Genomic DNA, 23,114 nt, shown 5'->3' with positions numbered 1-23,114 from the left:
GCTTCTCCCTTAACAGAGAACGAAGTGGCGCTGCGCACCAGAGAGGGACATGTCCTGACATTCACCCTCAGCAACAACCTAACCACAACACTGCTGGACAACAGCTCTTTGGTAGGACAGCTTGCAGAATTGACTGTCTCACATTAACACAAAGAATGAACAAATAGGTCTATAGAAATGAAAACTGAGAGACAGATGCTACGGGGAACTGCGGCACCACATGGCGCATTTTAGACAAAAAAAGACTTGGCACGTTGACGGTATCGCCGCATATTTCCCCCCAATCTGGCTCCTCTGTGAGCCCTCTGCTTGTGTCTTCAAAGAGATCTTTCCGCGTGAGGGCATCGTTTTGAACACCGCCTCTGCTCGACACTAACAGACTTATGTGGGTCATCGCAGCCATGCTCAAAACAGGGTTGTGTTGTCAGTATGATAAGTGTCTTCCCTGTGTTGAAATGTTGGTTTTTCATCTCTGCTTCTATAAAAAACAAACAAGCAAAATGTTTTTCTTTCATAAATATCAAAACACACAGATAAATATGTTGTTGAGTCAATTTTTTAGGTGACCTATAATGCTTCTTATGAGATATACAAAGCTTATTCACTGCATTATTTCCACAAAATCATTTAGATAATGAGGTTTTAGACTGCTCATTTAGACTGCTATTTTAAAACAATCTGTTTTGGGGTTTCTTGTCATTTCAAATCCAAACAAGCTGCTGCTAGCCACGTCCCCACAACTCAACGTTTACACTACAGATGTGTAATCATACAACCGTACATCATGGAAAAGCAGAAGTAGAGCCTTGTGCTCAACCAGCAAGAATGTAAAAAGTAGTTTATGGATGGTAAGTCAAAGACAAAACACTTGTCCAGCTGACCAAACATGCTGGAACTCAGTTTGGGTTGCTAGGTGAGGGCAGTGCCTGCTGAGATTTGTGGCGTTACATTCCAGGGGTTTTTGAAACGGTTCATTTTCAAGACACCAAAATATGTTGAGTAGTTGCTAAAAAACGATTATTAAGCAGTAGAAATCCAAATGCAAGTACAAAAATGTGCAAAAAGTGCATTTTGCATAAAACAATATCCCAGGATGTAAATTAGATGATGCGGTAATGGAAAAAGAGGAGACAAGAAAATATAAAAACAATAATGCAAGTATAAGAAAAAGGAAAAATAAAATATATAAGTTTCTTTTATTTTTAACTATACTAGTTTCGGTCCTCCAAAGAAATAAGGATGAAGAAAATATTTTAACTAAACCTCAAACTACCAGAGGGTTGAAACTAACAGAAACATAAAAATGGTTTTTAAATGGATAAACAATCATTAGGCTTCTGAAAGGTCACTGACATCAACTCTTGCATAAATTTGTGGACTTTGCTTCAAAACTATTGGTCTGTGCCAAAATTGAATTAACATCCTGTATCAATTTTGCCAAGGAGTTTGATCAAATATTCAGCCAGATTTATGACTTTCAAAAAAGACATTTACCCAAATATTGTGCATATATTTGAATCATAAGTTCTCATCCTGGGAAGATGTAAACTCTTAATTAAATCATTAATTATTGTCCAGGATTGGTGTGTTGTCACCCAAAAACCAGACTCAAATTGAGAAGATGTAGTTTTATGCCAGATATTCACATTCACTTTTAAAGACAGCGGATGTTGTTTAATATTCAAAGGTGGTTTGCAAGGAGGCACTGAGGTACTCTACTTATTACAAATTAGAAGAAGCTCCCATGAATCTTTTTTATGACACTTTATCTTAGAGGTCAGTTTCTTTATCTTTCTAAATTAAAGGCAATACAAGTCAATAAAAATAAATTAAGAGGATATAAATAACTGAATGTGGTTATTATAACTAAGTCTTCCTAAATTAAAATAAATAAAGAGGATATTAAAAAATCTGAGTAGTACTTACACTATAAATAATTCTTCTGACATTTGGCTGTTTTTTGTCATTGTAAGTGTTTCCCCTTAATAGTTCAACACATTTCAGAAAAGTTGAGGCAGTAAATCTTTTAGGACTTTATGTTTTCATTTGATCTGATTCTAAAATGTTGTTGCTTTTCTGTGGGGGGGTTTTTCTCCACATTTTTCTGCAAGCACATCTCAAGGCTTCAAAGCAGTTTTTGTTATTACTTCCTGTTCTAAAATTCTCCACTCAGTCATTCTACGGGGACAAGTACCATCCAGTACACTTACCTTTTTTTTTCAAATATGCAGTCGTGTTTAATAATTTAGTTTTGTAATAACTTGGTAAAATAGTACATGTTCCTGGAAATTACACTTTCTTCAAGACTGCATGCTTCCCAATTTAGAGAAGTGTCATTATCTGCAATAATGCTGCAGTAACAGCGGTATAGCACTGATACTCATACCATCACAGAGCCTGGCTTTTTTAATTTGCTGTTTAGAACAGTTTGCATGGTCCAAAGCACATTGTATTCCCTTTCTCCAAAGAAGATTAAGATTACAATTTCTTTGATTACAATCCACTTATGACTGTATGACGGTCCATTCGAGATGCTTCAGAGCAAAGAAAGAGTTACTTCTCGTTCTGGACAAAACATAAGCCTTCTGTTTTGCCCAGTAAATTCCCAATTGGTACTGGAAGACATAAATCAGCATGATGCTGCTCGATAGAGTGAGCTATTGATGCCATTTTCCATTTAAACTGTTGAAAAAAATATTTTTGTTTTGTAAACTGTGTTGCTTTATATGTTTCATTCTCAGTACGTGTTTCATACAAAGATCTTTGTTGGTGTATCCTACCTCAGCTTCTTTAATGGTTTCTGTGCAAATAACCAACCAGTTCAATAATAATGATGGCTTATAGGTTCATAAAATGCTATTTGCATAAACCGTTATGACATCTTTGTTGTAAAGATGAAGCCATTAGCTTCAACATCGTTTGACCCTTTTAGCTAAACCTGGATATTTCTGCCTATTTTAATTGTATAAAGTTCTTTAAATGTCCTATAAGTAATTATATATTTGCCCATTTATCCATAACAACTGTAACTTTCAATATTTAACAGTTAGTTTTGCAATTTACCGTCTATTAAAAGACGATAAGATTAACTTGACTCTCTGCTATGGTGGGAGTGAAATTGCTGTAATAATCCAATATCAGCTGGAAAGCACAACGTCTCAACTTTCAGAAGCCACTGGAATTTTTCAGACAGCGCAAACTGTGGTGGAGTTACGGTACTGCAAATTTGGCTGTGTCGTTGCCGACACGTTCCGTCTGGAAGGGTTTAAACTATATAAAGACTACTGCTAAATTAACGTTGTATAATGTTTTAACAGAATCTGACTTCAAAATTGCACACAGATGGGTGAAAGTGTAGAAAAAAGTTATTTTCATTGTCATTCTTGGACCTTTTTACTTTCTTAAAAAATTTTGTTTTACTATTCTTACATGAGAAAATGGGGCAAAAAGTTTCTGAATTTCTCCTAATTCTGCCTTTTCCTGCAGGACCTGACCTCATCTAAATTCCAGGTGTCTGCAGACAAGAGGTTTGTCCTCTTGGCGTATAACATTCGACCGGTAAGCTTGATATCGCCAGCAAAGTGGCCTCGGATAGACTCTATACTTCATTATCGAGTGTTTTGCATTCTGAATACATCCACAGCCATAAATCTTCCTCAAATATTAAAGACAAGTGATTCCCCGCTAACAAAGCTCCACACGTCTTGACAGGCCACTGGTGGCTGTTAAACAAAGGTGACGTGTAATTTCTATTAAACAACACAAAGAAGCTGTAAGAGCATGAAGGACAAGGTTGAGGAGAGGTTGTGTGTGTGTGTGTGTGAGCTCTGTTTCTGCAGCTGCAGCAGTCTGTAACACCCACCCTCCAAATGACTGGGATAACATATGAGGAGTTGAATATTTAAACTGGCTCATTGCAGTGGGTAGAGAGGAAGGAGAGATCGCTGTGAAGTGTTTAGCAGAAGAGGTGCAAAGAAGCGAAAGAGGGGGATCAAAGAAGAGGTAAAGTTGGAGCTGCGGTAATGAAATAACCCTGCCTGTTCAGTGGGGAATTTTAATAAGAACATGCAGAGCCTCACAATCGCAGGTGGTTTTAGATAAGGCAAAGAAAAACTAGATCTTTACTTCAGTTTCCCACCACTTGTAACTCCTCACCTCGCAAATTCCTGCATAGCTGCAAGTTGTTTGCTCAAAGCTGTGTTCTGTGCAAGTAATCAGAGGTGGAGGAGATCCAAATTAGAGGGAAATGCCAGTCCTCGGCGCAATTTCCCCCACATTTTTATTAAAAACCTGCAAGAAGATTCCTCCTGCCCTCATTTGTTCTGCCTCACAGTCTCCTGTATCGCTCTGAGTTTCCTTTTTTTTTTCTTCCCCCGACTAATCACTGCGTATCAGATTTTCCCTGTGTGTGGGGAACGAATGAGCCTGTTGCTGTGTTACTGCATTCATCACAAAACACAGAGCTTCCATACTAACTGAATTATTGAACGGTTATGCATACATTCAATCTGCTTTTCACAAATCTACGAAAGGAAATGGGCTCAGATATTTGGGAGTCTGCTTGGCTGATTTATAGCAAGTCATTACCATATTTCCTTTGATATCAGCAGGATTTTTTTTCTTCTTCTTCTGCAAACTCCAGGATATAAGCACACTATATTATGAGCTTGGGTGCCCATAACCTGGAAGCATTCTGTTTGCTCAGAAAATGGGGTATTTGCATTTTGTGTTTGTGAATCCTCCATTCCTCTCCCAGTCTGTCTCCAGCTGTCTCCCCATCTCTCCTCCTTCATTTTCCTCACTCTTGCTCACTTTTCTTTTTTTTTTCCTATCTCTGGGGGGGGATTTGCGCTGACTGAAGCATTTTATGCCAAGCACTGTTTCTGGCGCTCAGAAGAGGAGCGGCGGGCTTCTCGGAGCGGCAGAGAATGCAAGAGGAAAAACAGAAAGCAGTGCATTCAGGGCGGCGGCAGCGGGAGTACGATAAATGGGATGCGGTCCACTTGCCCTTAGACACGCTGCCCCTTTACAATCAATTGGGATGTTTATAAAAGACGGCCAGAGATGCAAGAAGGAGAAGAGGTGCGAGGAAGAAGGGTGGAGGTGTGAAGTTAAAAGGCTTCATTGGATTTCATAAAGGCTCAGAAGGGTTTGCAGGGTTGAAAATAAATAGATTTTGTTAAAGTAAAAGAGAATGTATAGAAGCTAGTTAGGGATTTTGACACAAAGCAACAAGGCAAAGCAGATTACCTGCAGGAAAATGTCTGATTTAGGCCACTTTGTTTTCAGAGTTGAGTTGTGTGGGAGTAGAGAATATGGAAAAAGGAGAGGGACGCTGCAGAAACCTCATACCATGAGTTGTTTTTTTGTTTTTTACATTTTGTCATATTTACAACCACAAACTTTGGTTTATTTAATTGCACTGTAAAAATACAAAAGGTTCTGGTCCAGTTTTTAGTTCAAATATCTTAAAATGAGAAAAAATAACTCACAAATACATTTTCAGCAAGAAATAGGAGCTTGTTTTAAGAAAATAGTTTCTTAATCTTAATGACAAAAAATAGTTAGAAGTGAAATAGTCTGCCAGTGGAAGAAGACATTTTTTTCCATAAGTTATAATGTCTTCCTATATAACGAGCACTTTCTCATCAATATTAAGGATTTATTGAATAATTTTGCTGAAGAGTTACTTGCAAATTAATTTTGTCTTATTTCAAGTTTACCAAGATATTTGCACTAGAAACTAGACCAGAAATACTTGGTGAGATTTTTTTGTTTTTGCATGGTAGGTTTTTAAGTAGTAGGCCAGAACATACAGTCACTGCAAAAACTCAGGATTTTACCAGGAATGATGGTCTATTCTTTTTTTATAGGACAAAACTAACTTTAAAGTAACTTTTCAACAATATAAACAAACTTGCTTTAAGTCAATAAAGAAAAAGTACTAGTCCCACTGGGAGTTTCTTCCATACAAAATAGGAAAAATGTATTTTTACAAGTGACAAAACAGTCAGTGGAACTAGTATTTTTTTAAAAATCTATATTCAAAAGTAATTTACTTTATACAAGCTCCTATATCTTGCTGAGAAGTTAGTTGGAAGTTAGTTTTGTCTCATTTCAAGTCTTAAGATATTTGCACTTGATACTGGACCAAAAATACTTGGTAAGATTCTATATTCTGGATTCTTCTGACGGCTGTTAGTAACACTGAATTTTGTCTAAGGGTAACAGTTCAGGCTGAAAATGCATAAAGCTGATGAAGACATGGCTAATATTTCAGCAAAACATGCCATTGACTCAGAGGGCTAAATAGAAAATGCAAAACACACTCTGGGGATTAAAACTTATAATAATAATAATAATGCACCACTTTCTGTTTGTCAGTTATTTAAAATCCAACAGATTAAAGGTTTTGGTTGTAACTTGACAAAATGTAGAAAAGATCCAGCAGTGTGAATACTTCTGCAAAGTCCTGCAGGTGTTTCTAAATGATGGGGAGACCTTTTTTAGTGGATAATATTTTTTAAGGATTTAATGCACTGAAACAGCTGAACTGCAGCCTGCCAGGATTGTGCAGAAATAAAACACGATGGGAGTTGTGTCTGCTCTCTGCAGCAAACACTGATGGGTGCTGCTGTTGTATTAAAGGCTGCATTGCTATAGGAAAATGCTTGTGACGCAAGAACAATGTAGAGTAGAAAGGAAGCTATTATCTCCGTATTGTGAATTGTACAATAGCTCCAGATTTCTGTGCTTATTCAAAGCCTATTGTGATATCTCCTCATATCCTTCGTCACATTGTCCTGCGACGTCTTCAGAGTGTTTAATCTGTGTGTAGTCCCCCTCTCCTATGTTTTGGCAGCACCCTGGATGCGAGTAGTAAAGCGGGGCGCTGACAGGCACGGCGAAGTGGAGGATTTATGATTTGTTCCTGGCATTCACATTAGGATTCTCTTTGCCTCTCCAAGACAGATGCTCCCTTTCTCCCTTTCTGTTTATCACACATGCAGCCACAATAACGCAGCGACTGCCAGAGGCCTCCTGCTGGTAAATTGGAAGCAGAATCTCAAGGTTTCTAAACAAATGATAAACAGCTCATTGAACACAATGCTGATGGCACTTCTGTGTGCCCTTTAATATTCTATCTCGCTTTCCTCTCTTTTTTTTCTTCAAGTTTGACCAGATGATGCCGTTTTTCATCTTGCAAGAAAGCTTCCTTCCTCCCTATAGTAACTCCTGCCCTCCATCCTTTAACTTTTACCCCGCAATCAAACTTCAGTCTCATTTAGAGGCCGCCTCCGAATGGATTTCTTCTTTCTTCTATATCTCTGTTAGAAAAGGCCATGCATTTTCTAACAGACAAACAATGTTGTAGAAAATCCAATTTCACTGCTAAGTGCGCTGCATAGAGGATGTGACATTTAATTTCTGTTGGGGCTGGTTTTCCAAAGTACAGAGTCTCCCAGAGGCCAGCGAGCAACTCCGCCGCCTCAACCCCTTTAACTGAAAAACGGAGGAAAATAGTGGAAATCAATGCATCACCTCCAGTTGATTTGACGATCTTTAGATCAGCAGGGGAAAAATAACAGATTCAAGTGCACAAATTCATTGATTCAGTTTCAGAGTCATCTCCTTCAGCGTGTTAATTTAATCATTCGCAGCCACTGATGCTTGTGTCAGAGCTGCCAGCCACGATGCAATTCAACGAGAGGAATATTGGCCATAATGACGCTCTTTAATCAGAATGCCCTTTTACTTTTTATTCTCTTGTCATGTTTTTAGTTTTTTATCTTTCAGTCCCAAGGGTGCAAATTTCTTTTATTCACTTGCAATCAGAGTAATGATGAAATGTGAATGTAACTTCTTTGAGCGTGTTCATGGTGAGTTAGGCGTAAGGAAGTGATTGTCTCAGTAACAGGCAAATCCGGATTAAAACACCTGCTTCAGTTCTCATAAGGAGTTCTCTAAATTATGTGTTCTGCACCTTATTTTTCCTGATAAAGCAGCGATCAGTGTGCCGGAACAAATCATCTTCTTGGTAGATGGAGGTTATCAGATCTAATTTGATCTTTAAAATGCTGCCAACATTTCAAGCCAAGGTTAGCTCCTTCAAAATGAATGCCTTCCTGTTATCTATTGTTCACCAACTTCACAAAACATCCCAGACAAGGTTACTAATAATTTATGTTTTCTGCTTCGCATTTCAAAAATTCAGGTATGAAGCAATTCAGAATAGAAAAGTATGAAATCAGAATCCATCAAAGTCTATCTCTGTTGATTCCAGCGTGAATGGACAAATACAGAATAGCTAGTTTCACCCACTGGCAGAAAATCGCTAACTTTGAGTCTTCTTTCCACAGTGACAACTTCAACACTGAAGAGTGTTGTGATTTGCGCAAATAAGCACTATCAGTCACTCAGTGCATCTCTACTTTTGAGGGCATTTGCAATGTGGACCATTCAATGTTGGGAAAACCTTTGCTAATTGGCTAATGTGCTAACAGCAGAGCTAATTTTTCACTTAGCTCTGTAGCGTTTTTAAGTTTCAAAATGTTTAAGTGTACTTAGCTTCACCTAAATTAATTTTTGCACTTAAGTTCTACAGCACTAACTTTTAGTTTAGTAAACTTTCAGTTGAATAAAGTTCAACATCTGTGTTGAATTTTTTTTTATTGACTCTTCAGAATTCCTCAAGCGGTTTGCTGTTTATATTTATGCTCTTATTTTTTAAGTCTGTTTACGTAATAGTTTTATTTCCTCTCCTCATATTCTCCTTTTTAAAAAAAAGAAACTTTGAGGCAGTGACAAGGATACAAAAAACAAATAAGCTATAGCTTAAAGAAAAATATCTAACATGCTGAGTCATGTGAATGTTGGTAGTGCTTTAGCAATAGTGGAACTTATGTTTAGTGGTTTAGGGTTAGCACAACTAACATTTTAGTTAGCAGGTTAGAGCTAGCTTGCTTTACAATAAATTTTGAAGATTGTAAGAATGCCAAACCCTTCATGTTGGTGTGCAGGAGCATGTGATCTAAAATGTGAGTGTTTTCACCTATGTGCGACACACCTCTGTGCATGATATCCTCTACCTCTTTCAGGTGTTTTCTCAGTCCTTCACAGCCTCCTATGCTATCTACGGTGTGGCTAATGGGTAGGTGGAACTGTGATTGCCAAAATGCATGGGATGCACGGGGCATGAGCATTAACAAAGCAAGCAGATCTGTAGTTTGATTTGAAAAAAAAAAAAAATGTCCCCCTCAAAGTGCGTCTCATCGAGTCATGCATTTGTCTGTTAGTCTGCTTTCCAGGTTTCATCAACAAACATATCGTACGGTTTGCGCAGTATTGTACCTTTGATGTCGCTGCCTGAGATTTGTTTGAAGCAGTATGAGTGGAAGAACTTTTATGATGTGGCTTTGGGTGATGCCGCAAACTTCAGAGCGACGTTAAGGATTTTAAGAAAAGTCAGTGCCTGAGTATGCCTTGGAAGATGTTTGCCAGTCTGAGAAGAATGTAAATATGAAAGAAAAGAGAAATGCTCCCAGTCCTGCATGAACCAACCCCACTCTCAGTTTCATTTTCCTTCTCTGCATCTCGCTCTTTTGTCCTGTCAGTACTGCTGCTTTCTCAAGGGCAGGGCATGGACGGAGGTTGGAGGGCTTCAAGCAGGACAGCTGTCCCTAAAGACAGTGGGTTATGTCAGGCTTTCTTTATGTGTGTTCCAGGGATCTGCTGGAGCTCAGCCCTCCCGAAAGGGAGACAACAGAGTTGCAGTACGCTTCTTGGGGACCCCAGGGTAATCAGCTGGTAAGCAAGACGCTTACTTATTCACCAGATAAATGTGCTGCTGTCTCCATTAACTAATCTGGCAATGTGATTAGGAGCTTGCCCCACCTAACTATCATATCGTCCTCTATTTGACACATTTTCATCATAACATCAGTGATACTCAGAGAGAGGTACTGGAACTGCAGTAATTCATGTACCTCTGCTGGAAATTGCTTTTTGCAGCGATGTCAGTGTTCATCTGGACTGCATTAGCTGCCAAGTAAAGATGTATTGGCTCTGAGCTCTGTTTGTGCTGGCCAATGACTCATTCATACTTGGTAGGCATTCACCAGTTAAATCAGGCAGCCAGTTGCAAAGTCTGCAACCTTGCAGTCTTTGACAATAAATTGGCTATGTTCACACAGCAGGCAAATGCAACCCAAATCTGCTTTTTTACCCAATATGTGACCCATATTTTACTTTTTCACCGCAGTCGGAACGGATCAAATCCCTCAAAAAATCCAATCTGCGCCACTCCCACATGTGGAACTAAATCGTATCCGATTCTTTTTAATGCATCAGCAGTCTGAACAGTCATATCAGATTTTATCCAACTTTTACGTTATTGATGTGAGACATGCATTATAATTCTACACCAGAAGAAGCCATATAAATATATGAATAAGACATAATCAATGGATGAAAACTTATGATTATGTACTTGTGAATCTGTCAAAAGCTGTATTTCCATTAAAAATGTACACAAATCTTTCTCTAGTGTGATCATGTTGAAAAAACACAATTTTTTAATGGCGCTGTTTCCATTAAATAAGAATTTAAATAAAAATCACATGAAAATAAGCTTGTTCTCGCAATATAACATTAAAACTCATGGCAGCTTTGATGTAAATAGCAACATGGGACATACTCATAATTCAGCCTTGATGATAGCGCTCATCATTTATTCAGGCATTGGAACTACAAGTTACGTGTGCAGCATTTTGGTGAAGCTGTAGTCTGCGATTTTACAGGAGATACAATACTTTCGAATGAAATATAACTTTATATGGACTGTGCGATGCTGTAAGAAAAACGAGCCATCATCCTCCTAACACTTTGTCTTCTTCGTCCTTTTCCCCGGTAGTAGTAACATCCGGGTGTTGATCATGTGATCCTGATCAAGGCTCAAACCAACGCTAAAACGTTTTTCTAAAAAAACAAAAACGTGAGTGTTTTCGAAATTCCATTAGGCAAATTTATTTCCATAGTTTCAATTTGCGCAATTTTACGGTTAACGGAGGCAGCTAGTTAAGCGCATCACATCGCAATCCCAAATCAAAACTCCCCTATAGAAATTGCAGTCATCCCTCTCAAAACGCCATTACTATTAGTTGTTATTTATTTTTATTAGCTCCATTTGTTTTTGCTATGATCTAACGACGATACTCTCATTGCTTAATAAACTTTAAAATCGATCCATAAACGGCTCTGTCCATTATTACTTCCGTAAACAGTGCTCTGCTGTGTGACGTCAACGTTCTTCTTCTGCGCATGCGGATCGCTATGGAGACGTAAACCTTTAACGGTCGGATTTAACTAGCAATATGGACAATCAAACAAAAAAAATATCGGATTTCACTGGAAAAAAAAAAGTAAAAAATGAATGTAGCCTTTGTTTGTGCCCAATTTGCCAGGCCTTTGTGTTCGACGGAGACATCTACTATAAACCCACCGTGACGAGCGACTCGCTGCGTCTCACGTCCACTGACGAGGACCAGAAGGTGCTAAACGGACTCTCTGACTGGACCTACGAAGGTACGATGTCTCCAAATGTCTGCAACAACTGCCCTTTTAACCTCCGTCAGGCTATTTGTGGAGTATTAGCGTACTGTATTGTTTTTTTCGGATTTGCAAAAATTTCTTACAGAAAAATTGGAGACAACGTTGGTTTATTAAATTTGCTAACATTGCCCATCTTTAACAATTCAACGTCTTCTTCAGATGAAATATAGTAAATCTGATTATAATCCTATCCTAAATATTATGTTCACAAGAAAAAATGAAGTAAAAAAAGTTCCCTCATTTAATAGTTTTAAAGAAAAAGACTTAAAAAAAGTATGCTGTCTTTGCTGGATAAACTTAACTGCAATAATCAGAAACTTGTAAAAACATCAACTCTTCTTCAGAAATTTAACTTTTATCTCCTAATCCATCTTTTATATTTTTTACTTTTATTTACTTTTTGTTGTAACAAACTCTTTATTGTAAGTATTAAAGTGTATTTTAAATACATATAATTTATGTGTTTAAATTATGTGTGTTTAATATGCGTATAATTCATATAAAATAAAAATTGGATTTATATATAATTTATATTATAAAATAAAATTTATAGAAAACATATTCATTTTCTTTTTGTTAAAAAACACTCTTATTTTACTTATTTATGTATATATATATATATATATATATATATATATATATATATATATATATATATATATATATATATATATATATATATATACATATTTATATATTTTATTTATTCTACTTTGTAGATTGCAAGACCTTAACACCAAGTCTGTGGTTATTCTTTATTTTTATTATCGTATTGTGATATTTGTCATTGTGTTAAAGATCCTCTATGTATGTTAATGTTACTTATTTGTAATAAAGTCAAAAATAAACACTTATAAAGGTATGACCATTTAAAGAATCAGGCTGATTACAGTTACAAATAAAACCACTTTAATTAACTCTTTGCAAAACTTGCCTTCCTCCAAATACAGAGGAGGTGCTTCTGACATATGCTGCCCACTGGTGGTCTATGGACGGTGCCCGGCTTGCATATCTCCGCATCAACAACTCCGTGACACCTGTCATGGAAATACCTCACTTCCTGGGAGGCCTCTACCCTTCCAATATGATTTTTCCGTACCCAAAGGTAAATATACTGTGTTGAAATGAGTCACATCAGCAGCTCCTTGGGGATATGTTGAGACTGTAACATTGCTTTTAGCACAATGCTAACGTCAGCATTAGCATAACGGTGCTCTTTAGCCAGCTGAAGTAAAGTACTCCTTCCTCCTGAGATTTTTCAGATTTTGTCATGTCAAAAGCCACAAATTTCAGCATCTCGTATTATGATTTTATGTAGAAACACATTAAGGTTTGCAAAAATGTGAACCGAAAGAAAAATTATCTATTGATTTAAAAAATATTTACAAATAAAAAGCTAAAAGAAAATCTTTTTTATTATACTGAATACATGAAAATAATAATGTTCAATCTATGATTTTTCTGCAGAATGATAAAAGCTGAAAATTTCTTTACCACTTTATTTTCTTTATTTAAACATGTTTTAAATTATTTTCTTGGCCCTCAAGTACTTTTTTTATTTTTGGCTCACGTAGGGCTGGACAATAAATCAATGACGACATATATTGCAGTAGACATGTGATCAATATCCATAGATTTCACACAATATTCAATGTTTCTAAGCTTTCTAAGCTGGGTTGGTGGAATCAACTAACTCTCTCACTCTTTGGTAACCTAGCAACTCACTCCTTGGTTACCTAGCAACAACCTGTTGAGTAACTGCAGGCAGTAGTTTAAGGTTTTCTACTGAGCCTCATATCTGCTTAAAAATAGAAAAACAGTGGCATGGATTGAAAACTGTGGATATAACAGGGGGCGAGCCCACTAGTTTGGGAGTATTTCACTTATTTAAAACAAAAAAACGAATCAATAATTATCAGTAAACAGTTATAAACGCCTATGGGTTTTTTTATTTTTATTTTTCTACATGTGCTTACAGGCTGGTTCCAGTATCCCATCAGTCAGTCTGTTTGTAGTGAACCTTTACGGCCCAGCTCACACTCTGGAGATGCTGCCTCCCGACTCCCTGAGGTCCAGGTACATCTCTGCGAATTTAAAATAAAGCTCTATGAATTCAGACAGCACCTGTCAGAGATGATTACGCTGTCCTAAAATCGCTCCCAGTCACTGCTTCTTCTCTTTATCTTTTTTTTTTCTTCCTCCGCGTATCATTTTCTGCATCACCTCTTCAGGGAAAACTACATCTCCATGGTGAGCTGGATCAGCAGCACCCGGCTCGCGGTTCGCTGGCTGAACCGTGCCCAGAACCAATCAGTGCTCTGCGTGTGCGAGGCCACCACTGGGGCATGCTCAGAGGTGAGCATTCGTCGCTTTCTCTGTATTAGTAGTCAGAAGGGTTTTCTGCTCCAATATAGTGATTTAATAGAATCTTGCTTCATTTACACAGTTTGGGGAGTTGAGATTGATTTCCTGAACCCCTCAGATTTGTTCTGCCTGGATTAATATTTGGAGTCGCTTGCTGCATGAGAAGAATTTTCAGTGATTCGCTGAACTCCACCGCTTTCGTATTGAAGAAATTCATGCAGTTTTATGATCTAAAGCTGGGTCTAATCATCTATAACTGTGATGTATAATTAAAAGGAATTTTATTAAACTTTCTTTTAAAAGTTACTTTAGAGATACCATCCACTGGTGTTTTTTTTCACCAACAAAAGTTACTCGAACAATAAAAACACGGCTGGGTAATAAAGTATGAATTTTTACTGCAGGAGTTTATAAAATACTAAACTTTTGAGGAGTGTACAGAAGAAAGAACAATGAATAATTCTGTGTGTGGTTTTGGGTTGATGACATCACAAGAGGCACCAGAATCAACACAGAATGTAGTTTTGTGGGTTTTATTGAGATTTCTTGTGGTAAACCACAACAGTATCTCAAATGATCATCATGACAGACAAGACAAATAATCTTCCAGTGCTAACTACAGAAATACAGCCACTCAGTCAGGAACAACCAATCAGAGCCAGGAGGAGGGTTTTTCAGTCACTGAGCTGGTTCACCACAACATAGCATGCCGCAAATGCTAAAGCTAGTTAGCCTAGCCACAGTTTCTCTGGAATGATAGTTTGGTTCTTTGCCATTAGCATTTTGAGGAGCGCGTACACGAGTATGATTGACAGCTCTAAGACCTTCCTCCTGGCTCTGATTAGCTGTTTTTGACCAAGTTGAGACTTGAAAATTGATGCCGGATCCAATCTCTTCCGTGGTCCTATATTATCAAATGGAGTGATATTATTGCACTCATCTTGAAATATTTTTGGTATTTTTAGATGTTATAAGAGTAAATTACCTTTAAAGAAGAATTTTTGTTAAAAACATGCCTTATGTGATGTGATCGGAGGCATTTGCATGAAGAATGTTGTTTTTATTGATTGACCAAAATGTAGCAAAACACCGTAGAACCGACTATGGCATGCTGTTCCATACATAACAAACTGTATTTGAACTGAGTTTGATTTATTTACAAGATTATTCTAACTAGCAACTTTACTTTTTTTTTTTTTGGAAAATGGTTAGAAATAAGTGAAAAATGTTTCTATTTCATCTGAAATCCATAGAAACATAAAATGGCCATGGACATGATGCAGAACCAGCGACAGGTGTGTATTTCTTGTGATTCAGAAAATCTCCCTTCATTAATTACTTCTGGGTTTCCTTTAACCTTTCACCTTCTATCAACAGGACTTGCCTTTGTTTTCGTCAGACGGCTCGATGTTTTATACAATACTTCCAGCAAAGCAAGGCGCTCGTGGAGAGTTTCACCACATTGCTGGTCTGACGGTTCAGGTCAGTCATTTTCCATCCTTTGTCATTATACTTTTACAAAAGTACAGATTTTTAAAATTCACATCAGTAAAGCCTTATTTTATTCTCTACAATACAATTTATTCAGTCCTGAAGTGTTTACTTTGTTTTTAGTTTTTATGTTTGTAGATGTAATGAAAAAGTGTATAAGCATACAATATAAAATGGAATGTGTATAATTTTCTTTCCTTATTTAATTTACTAAAAAATTTAAATATGATTCCTAAAACGTAAATTGAATACAATTTTCCTTGTTTTTGTACTTTATAGAATTTCTCCAAGGTTATTAAAAACCTTGTTTGTGCTAATCTTAGTTTGGGGCTTTAAAATGTCTTAAATATCCATCCAATTTATTTATTTGATGAAATTGCTTTGGGTGTTCATTTTTCCATAAATTTTAACTAAAAATATATAATGCAGGAAAGCTATAAGCTGTAGGGAAATACATTCTTCCCCACACATTTAAACTTGGCTGCATTCCTGATTAGGCATTCTGCTTCGGAAACTGGCTTATTGTGCATTCTGGGGAAAAAAATTAAATGCTTTTGTTACATTATGCTCTCATTAATCATTAGAGAGTGTAAATATGAGCAGGCGTGGTTTGAAAACCAGTAATCAAAACAGCTTTATGTTTACTGCAGGAAAGCACTGGAGAGTAGGTGTAAAAAGTCAGATACTAGAGCTAAAAATCATGATTAGACAAAAATAATTTAATTTATTTAAGTTATCCAGTTAAATATGTTGTTACATTAATCATTTATTAAGTTATTTGTTATTTATTTAGCTCTTAAATCTATAACGTTGTGAAGTTTTGCATACTGAGACCTATTACACTTCCTAGAACAGGTTGGGAGAGGTCTATGGTCCATATAAAAACATGTTCATCACATTTTTGCACAAAATCCTCCTTAGACAATCAGATTTTATTCTGCTGTGTTTTGAACTCCTTTCAGAATGAGCTGTTTCATGGCCTCTTATCACTTTAAATCAAAGTAAGCTGCTGCTGGCCACGCCCCCAGCTCAACATTTACATTAGCATACATGAAAATACCTGCTAACTCATGCGTATTTATACAACCAAACATCTTCGAAAAGCATTAGTAGAGCCTCATGCACAAGCAACAAGAATGCAGCAAGTGGATAAATCAACAACAAACCATTTGTCTTTTCCAGCAGCCATTGTACAGCACATATAGTGGCTGACCAAACGTGCTGGTTGCTAGGTAACCAGCAGGGCTTTGCTGGAGTTACTGATGATTTGTGGTGTTATATTTTGAAGGTTTTTGAAGTACAGTAATCCCTCGTTTATCGCGGGGGTTACGTTCCGAAAACGACCCGCGATAAGTGAAATCCGCGAAATAGAAAACTTTTTTTTTTTACAATTAGCAACTATTACATGTACTGTATACAAATACAGTGACTCACGTGTAGGCCGTTTCACTGCTCTTCAGATTGCTGCATCCTGACTGCGCTCTGCAGTGTTCTCTTCTTCGAAATTACAAGATAATTTGGCCAACTTAATGTTAATTTGCCAAGCTGTTTTATGTACGTACATAACTGACGAGACAAAATGATAGCACAATTCAGCATGTTTTGATACAAGAAGCGGGAGTGAGTTTTTAGCGAATCAGAATGCAGAGCACAATGCACCAAAAAAAAAAAAAAAAAAGCATTATGAAAATCCGCGAAATAGCGAATCCGCGATAAGTGAACCGCGAAGTGGCGAGGGATCACTGTATCTTATTTTCTTGACACCAAAAACATTAATTTATGTCCAAAAAATGGCTGGGTCATTTGTTAAATGCTTGGGCTGTTTTTTTAGAAGCAATAGAGACCTAAATGGAAGTAAAAATGTTCAAGATGTGAATTTTAATTCCCCTTTAATGTTCTTCTTATATGCCGCTCTGGAAAAATTTAAGAGCCCACTGCTCTGAAACCAATTGAAAACCTCCTGGTCTTTCCACCAAGTATTGATTTCTGAACTCTTCCTGAGTTAAAATATTAGTATTGTTGTTTCTAAATGAATATGAACTTGTTTTCTTTGCATTATATGAAGTCTGAAAGCTTTGAATCTTTTTATTTTGATAATTTCTCATTTTCTGCAAATAAATACAACATTTTTGCTTGGAATATCTTAAGTGGTCCCCTAATTTTTTTTTTTTCTTTTTTGTCAACAAGTTTCTCCCATTTCGGCAGAGGCCCACATCCAGTGTGATTTCTGCCTTCATAATAAAAATATCCAACAGGATCCTCTCTACAGCCACCGGTCGTTTGATTGAATCTCACATTTTCGAGCCATGCTGTTCCTCCTGCCATGCTCTGACAGAACCTTGCTATACAGCTGTTCCTATTTTTATTCTGTGTATACTGTGAACACTCCTGCTTTGCTCTTCATCACTGTGTGTCTGTGTAATGCAGCCTGCCATCCCCTCTGTGCCCCCTCGCTTCTTGACATCGGGGAGCTGGGATGTCACCTTGCTCTGCGCCTTAGACGAGAAGGCTGGAAAGATGTATGTGGGAGCCACACTGAGTGGGAAATCTTTCTGTGAACACAAAAGTTGCAGTCTCTGAAATGATTATATAGAGATTTTAATCTAAATCCTTCAACTAGGAGAGTAGAAACTGACTTAGTTGGACTTCTAAAATGATGTAAGTAGTTAGAAAGGATTAAATAAGCTGAACTAGGAATGCAAGTTATTGATTTATAAATGTAATCTAACGTTGATTGATCTTATGGCTCAACTAATTGTTAAAAACCAAAGTTTTTTGCTTGTATCAAGAGGGCCAACTGTCTTTTCATAACGTGAAGGGCTGTATTTCATACAAATTTAGAAAAAGAATCAGATAATTTTACAACATATTTTCTGTTAAATATTCACTGAATAAACATAAAATTGTGGTTTTCTGACATTATTAAACTCATAGAGTCTTAAAATTACACATCAATGATGACTTTTTAGTTTTTTTCCTCCTCGTATTTTCATGAAATTGTGGTATTAGATTTTTTTTCTGCGTTATGCCCTCTGCTTTTCTGTCATCAAATCATCGCCTTCATAGCAAATCAGTAATTGTTGGTTTAAAAGTTGGAGTTGTTCCCCCATGTGGCTTGACTGAATGAACGCTGTTAAGTTGATAACCTAATGAGCTTGTCCAGAGCTTAGATTTCAGAACAGAACCGCATAAAGAGCATTTTTCATCCCACACCTACGACGGTGTATTAGGATCTTTGTAGGTAGAAAAGAAAGAAAAAAACAAAATTTTATATAAAAAAACGCAGAATTTTTTAGATCAATTTCAGAAACAAGAATATTTCAGAGTTTGAAAACTCACAAATTTTCAACTTTTGGATAATTTCTGTGTTTAAAAATTCCAAAAATTGTTACTTTTGAAGCTCAGAAATGTCATAATTTTTTTATGAAATATTTCAATTCCTTTTCTAGTAAATTTGGAGCTTTTAAAACTCTGAAATTTCCACATTTTTCTTGCAGATTGGCTAGAAGAAAATAAAAAATTGTAAATTTCAACCAAAAGAATTTTTTAGATCAATCTCAGAAATTTTCTAGTAGAAATATGGAAATTTCTGAGTTTCGAAAGTCAAAAATTTTAAAACGTTAAAAGCTTTTGACTTTTCAAACTCAAAAAATTCTTTGTTTTTTACTAGAAAATCTCTAAAATTAATTCCAAAATTTTCTTGACCTTTTTTTAAAATTTCTGAAGTTTTTGGCAGCAATTTACTCCTCCTTTTTTGTTTTCTGTCTACAATAGCTAGATTATATCACCGTTGTAAACAACAGACTCTTTTTGGACTGTTTTACTTTCCCAATCTGGTTTAGCGCCGCCATCTTTAATACTATATGTGGCTCGACTTTCGGACGACCAGTGGCGCCCTCTGCTGGATGGCGGCCAAACTACAACACTAAAAACTGTCTAAACTAAGCAGACATATTAGCTTATCAAATTAAGCTGATTTTAATCAAGAGATAATTTAAAATTGACTAACTTATTGCCTCTCCAATCTGAACATGTAGTATTGATCTGGGCTGACAAACTAAAGGAACTATCTTTCATTTAGACTGAAGCACTAAACCCACTGACAGGAAAGAGGACAAAGGATTACTTGGGGATTACACGAGGCGAGCAGATTATTGCTTAAATCTACCTTTATCCTGCTGGGGGCGTAAATCTCAGACGGACCGGGCTCGGAAAAACCCGCTGTTAAAGTAGCCGTCTCTCGTCAGCAGCTCGGCTCTCATGCTGTCGCTGCTTGTTGCCTCTAAACAACTCATTACTCTTCATACACTCACGCAGACGCAGGGAGTCGACTCCACTCTGTTGCTTCTTGGAGAAAACGCTGTGGTGTAGAGCTGGCTTTATTAGACCGCTGAAGTATGTAAATGAGGGCCGATAGATTGTGATCATGAATAATTTATATGCAGATCGCAGGAGGAAGTTGGAACACCTGAAAGTTTGACGTTAAAACTTTGGCGAAAAGTTTTAGCCGTGACACAAGTAAAAGGTTTTGCAGGTTTTTTAAACGTTTAGTCTTGCAAAAGTCTTCATGCCCTTCCCATAGCTACAACCTACAATATATTTTATTGGAATTAACGGTTGATTGATAGAGGATAAAGTAGTGTTTGAGTTTGAAGTGATGAAAATTAAAACTAGATCTGTTGGGGTTAACAAAATAAAAACGAAATGTTTTTATTCATGGTTTAGCTTAGCTGTTTAAACAGACTTTAAATTATATGTTGTATGAACCGATGTTTAATTTGTCCGTTTTAATTAAATCAGATTCATTTCTGTTTTATCCGTTTTTATTTATTTCAACCAGACTAACTTGTCTGGTTGAAATGAATAAAACGTCTAAAGTAATCACAAATTACTTTAAGCTAGAGCCATTCTTTTCTATTAACATTTAATTTATGAAAAGTTGTTTTAAAAAGGCTATGCTTAATTGGAAAGATTTCAACCTAAGATTGAATCTTTCCTGAAACAAAATGCATCTTAGAGAAATGAAGTTTTAGCATTTGCTCCATTCTAAAAGAGTTTTGTAATTATGTGAAAATATGTGATTTTTGCTTGATTTTTAAATCTGGATCTCATTTTCAGCTACTTCCTGAGCACAGAAGAATCGAGAGAGAGCAGACACCTTTACAGGTAAAGCCCTTATGAATAGTCACAATTTCTATAATTTTAAATCAAACAGAAGGAGACAGGTTGTATTTTCATTTTACATAATCCAGTTTTGTATCATTTGAACATGTGGAGGTTTTGCATAGACCAGCCAGAGAGATGTAGAAGAATTCCAAAATATAATCTTGATTTATTACAAAAAGTGTCCAAAAATGACAAATTGGGCCCAAACTGAGGTCAACATAAAAAAGTATAACGCAGGTGGTAACACAACAAACTGAAGCACAAACTGACCTAACAAACAAGACACACACAAGAGGGTAACTAAACACACAAGAACCTAACAAATACTGGTCAGAATATTATTAAATCTGTAAATTAAATAAATATCAGATTTAAACTAACTTTCAAAAAGAAGAAACATTAAATAAATGGTCAAAATAAACTATAAACCAAGGTTTAGTGGGTGATTACTTTTTAACACTCGGTTTGGGTAAATTTATTAAAATATAAAAAATAAATAAAGAAAATCTGTAAGGAGGCAAATACTTTTTTACATTACATCAGATTTGAACTTCAAAACCAAACACATTATTTATGATTTTGTCATTTGTTTCATATTGACTCATTTTGACACAATATGTGACAAAATGTATTATAAAAACAATCCAACCATCTCTTGGAGCAAATAGAAACGCTGTAACTTTCCCTCTAAATGCTGCTTTAACCTGTTTTACTTTATTTTACTTTAAGTGTGGATTTGAATGGAGCGTTTCAGCGTCATTGCATCTCCTGTGGCCTCATTGACGGATGTGGATTCTTCAAAGCCGTTTTCAGCCCAAATCGAACCCACTTTGTCCTCTACTGCCTGGGTAAATCACACAGTACATTGGGGTTTTATGTGACACATTAACACAAAAAAGAGGATAATTTTGAAATAAAAAGCTAATGTTTTTAAGAGTAAAAATGTAAAAAAAGACTAAATATAAATTTTACCCCCAGTCCAGCTACATAAAACTTGTTTAGAGCTGCAAATATTAAATGAATTTTTGATAAATAGTTGAGAAAATTTGTTCTTGTGCGTGAAGATCACTTTATTCATGTTTTTAGTGAATGGATTTTCTCCTGTGGGACATTGATATTTGTGGAAAAGGATATAAAAAATATTTATTTTCTTTCCTCTAAAGTTTATTTGGATGTACTAAATGTCTGTACGCTGTGAGCTCTTGAAATCAAAGTCAAAAATTCAATTTTGAGCACAATTCTGCCCATAGAGCTGATACTGAAAAAAGCATTTCCAACCTACTGACAAAAGAAGTAAAAAAATATATTACTAATTCTTTTAGAGACATGTTTTTGTGGAAATTGACTGCAATTATTCCACCAAAGAGAGCCTAAAGCCTAAAGAGAATATGAATATTTATTTATTGTAGCAGCAAAGTGACAAGCAATAAAAGCAAATAGACTCACAGAATGATTGAATATAGAAATATATATAAAAACAGAATAAAGAATAAAAATGCTGCAAATTAAGGGTGAAATTTCAACATAAATGTTGTGTAGCTATGAAAAAAAACTCCAGTCCAGAAGAATGTGGAACTGATCTGGTAAATCCAAATAAATACTTAATTCTGATAAATGGGATAACTTCACACTCCTCAGTTTACATCATTTTCTTTCATTTTGTTTCAGGCCCAGGAATCCCTAAAGTGACGGTTCATAGTATGAAGGACCCCGCCAGTGAGTGTCAAATGTAGTTTCAAATATCAGCCAGCAGAAGGCGCTGTTCTAAAACAGACCCGAATGCTGGATTTATTTGTGAACATCGCCACCTGCCTGTCACTCCTAACTTCAGCCATAACCATTGATATAACAACATTAGGGTGATGTGTAGCGTCTGTCTTTGTGTTTTTAGTGAAACTAAAACAAGTTGGTATGTTTTGGTTGCGTGTTCTGTGCAGGTTATGTCATCTTGGAGGATAACAACCTGCTGTCTGCAGCTCTGGAGGACAAGAGGCTCCCTGAGAGTCTGTTCAGGACAGTCCAAGCAGACAACCATGGTGCAAAGTTCTGGCATTTTATAACTTTTATACTATTTATAATCAGCAACATTTCTTTAAACTTTTAAAAGGAAGTGACAGCAAAAAAAGGCTCATTTCTACCTGCAGTTGCTGGACAGGTTGATGTAATCAAGTGTGATGTAGCAGATTGTGAATTGGTGAAAAAGCTTCATATTATTTAGTTACATACATGTCTGTTAATTCATTATTCAGATTGAATGAAAAACAAATAAACTAATCTAACTACTATGGAAGTTTGAAGTAAAACTCTGACCTTTGATTTCTACCAATTAAACTCAGAATTGTGACTTTTTTCAAGAATTCTGATTAAAACTTTTAGATCTTAAAGTCAAAATTCTGAGGGGGGGAAAAATCAGGATTCAGATTTTTTTTAAAATGAATATTTAAAAAAAAAAAAAATCTGAATTCTACCTGGAAAACAATATG

The 23,114-nt window shown here is 36.2% G+C and overlaps 1 protein-coding gene across 2 annotated transcripts in view; it reads left to right on the top strand.

Moving 5' to 3' along the window:
• LOC122838248 (inactive dipeptidyl peptidase 10) overlaps nucleotides 1-23,114 on the top strand; it is a 47,374-nt gene that overhangs the window by 16,134 nt on the left and 8,126 nt on the right. For both annotated transcript variants that reach the window (XM_044128759.1, XM_044128749.1), the window contains 15 exons: nucleotides 17-111; nucleotides 3,487-3,558; nucleotides 9,099-9,151; nucleotides 9,726-9,807; nucleotides 11,463-11,583; nucleotides 12,561-12,715; nucleotides 13,589-13,686; nucleotides 13,842-13,965; nucleotides 15,228-15,269; nucleotides 15,352-15,456; nucleotides 17,893-17,984; nucleotides 20,584-20,631; nucleotides 21,361-21,479; nucleotides 22,300-22,347; nucleotides 22,569-22,667. In XM_044128759.1, the coding sequence (XP_043984694.1) occupies nucleotides 17-111; nucleotides 3,487-3,558; nucleotides 9,099-9,151; nucleotides 9,726-9,807; nucleotides 11,463-11,583; nucleotides 12,561-12,715; nucleotides 13,589-13,686; nucleotides 13,842-13,965; nucleotides 15,228-15,269; nucleotides 15,352-15,456; nucleotides 17,893-17,984; nucleotides 20,584-20,631; nucleotides 21,361-21,479; nucleotides 22,300-22,347; nucleotides 22,569-22,667 (1,353 nt within the window). The remainder of the gene's footprint in view (nucleotides 1-16; nucleotides 112-3,486; nucleotides 3,559-9,098; nucleotides 9,152-9,725; nucleotides 9,808-11,462; nucleotides 11,584-12,560; nucleotides 12,716-13,588; nucleotides 13,687-13,841; nucleotides 13,966-15,227; nucleotides 15,270-15,351; nucleotides 15,457-17,892; nucleotides 17,985-20,583; nucleotides 20,632-21,360; nucleotides 21,480-22,299; nucleotides 22,348-22,568; nucleotides 22,668-23,114) is intronic.

This window comes from Gambusia affinis, linkage group LG01 (genome assembly GCF_019740435.1).
Source record: "Gambusia affinis linkage group LG01, SWU_Gaff_1.0, whole genome shotgun sequence".
Classification (NCBI taxonomy): Eukaryota; Metazoa; Chordata; class Actinopteri; order Cyprinodontiformes; family Poeciliidae; genus Gambusia; species Gambusia affinis.
This window is presented reverse-complemented; position numbering and strand designations above follow the sequence as displayed.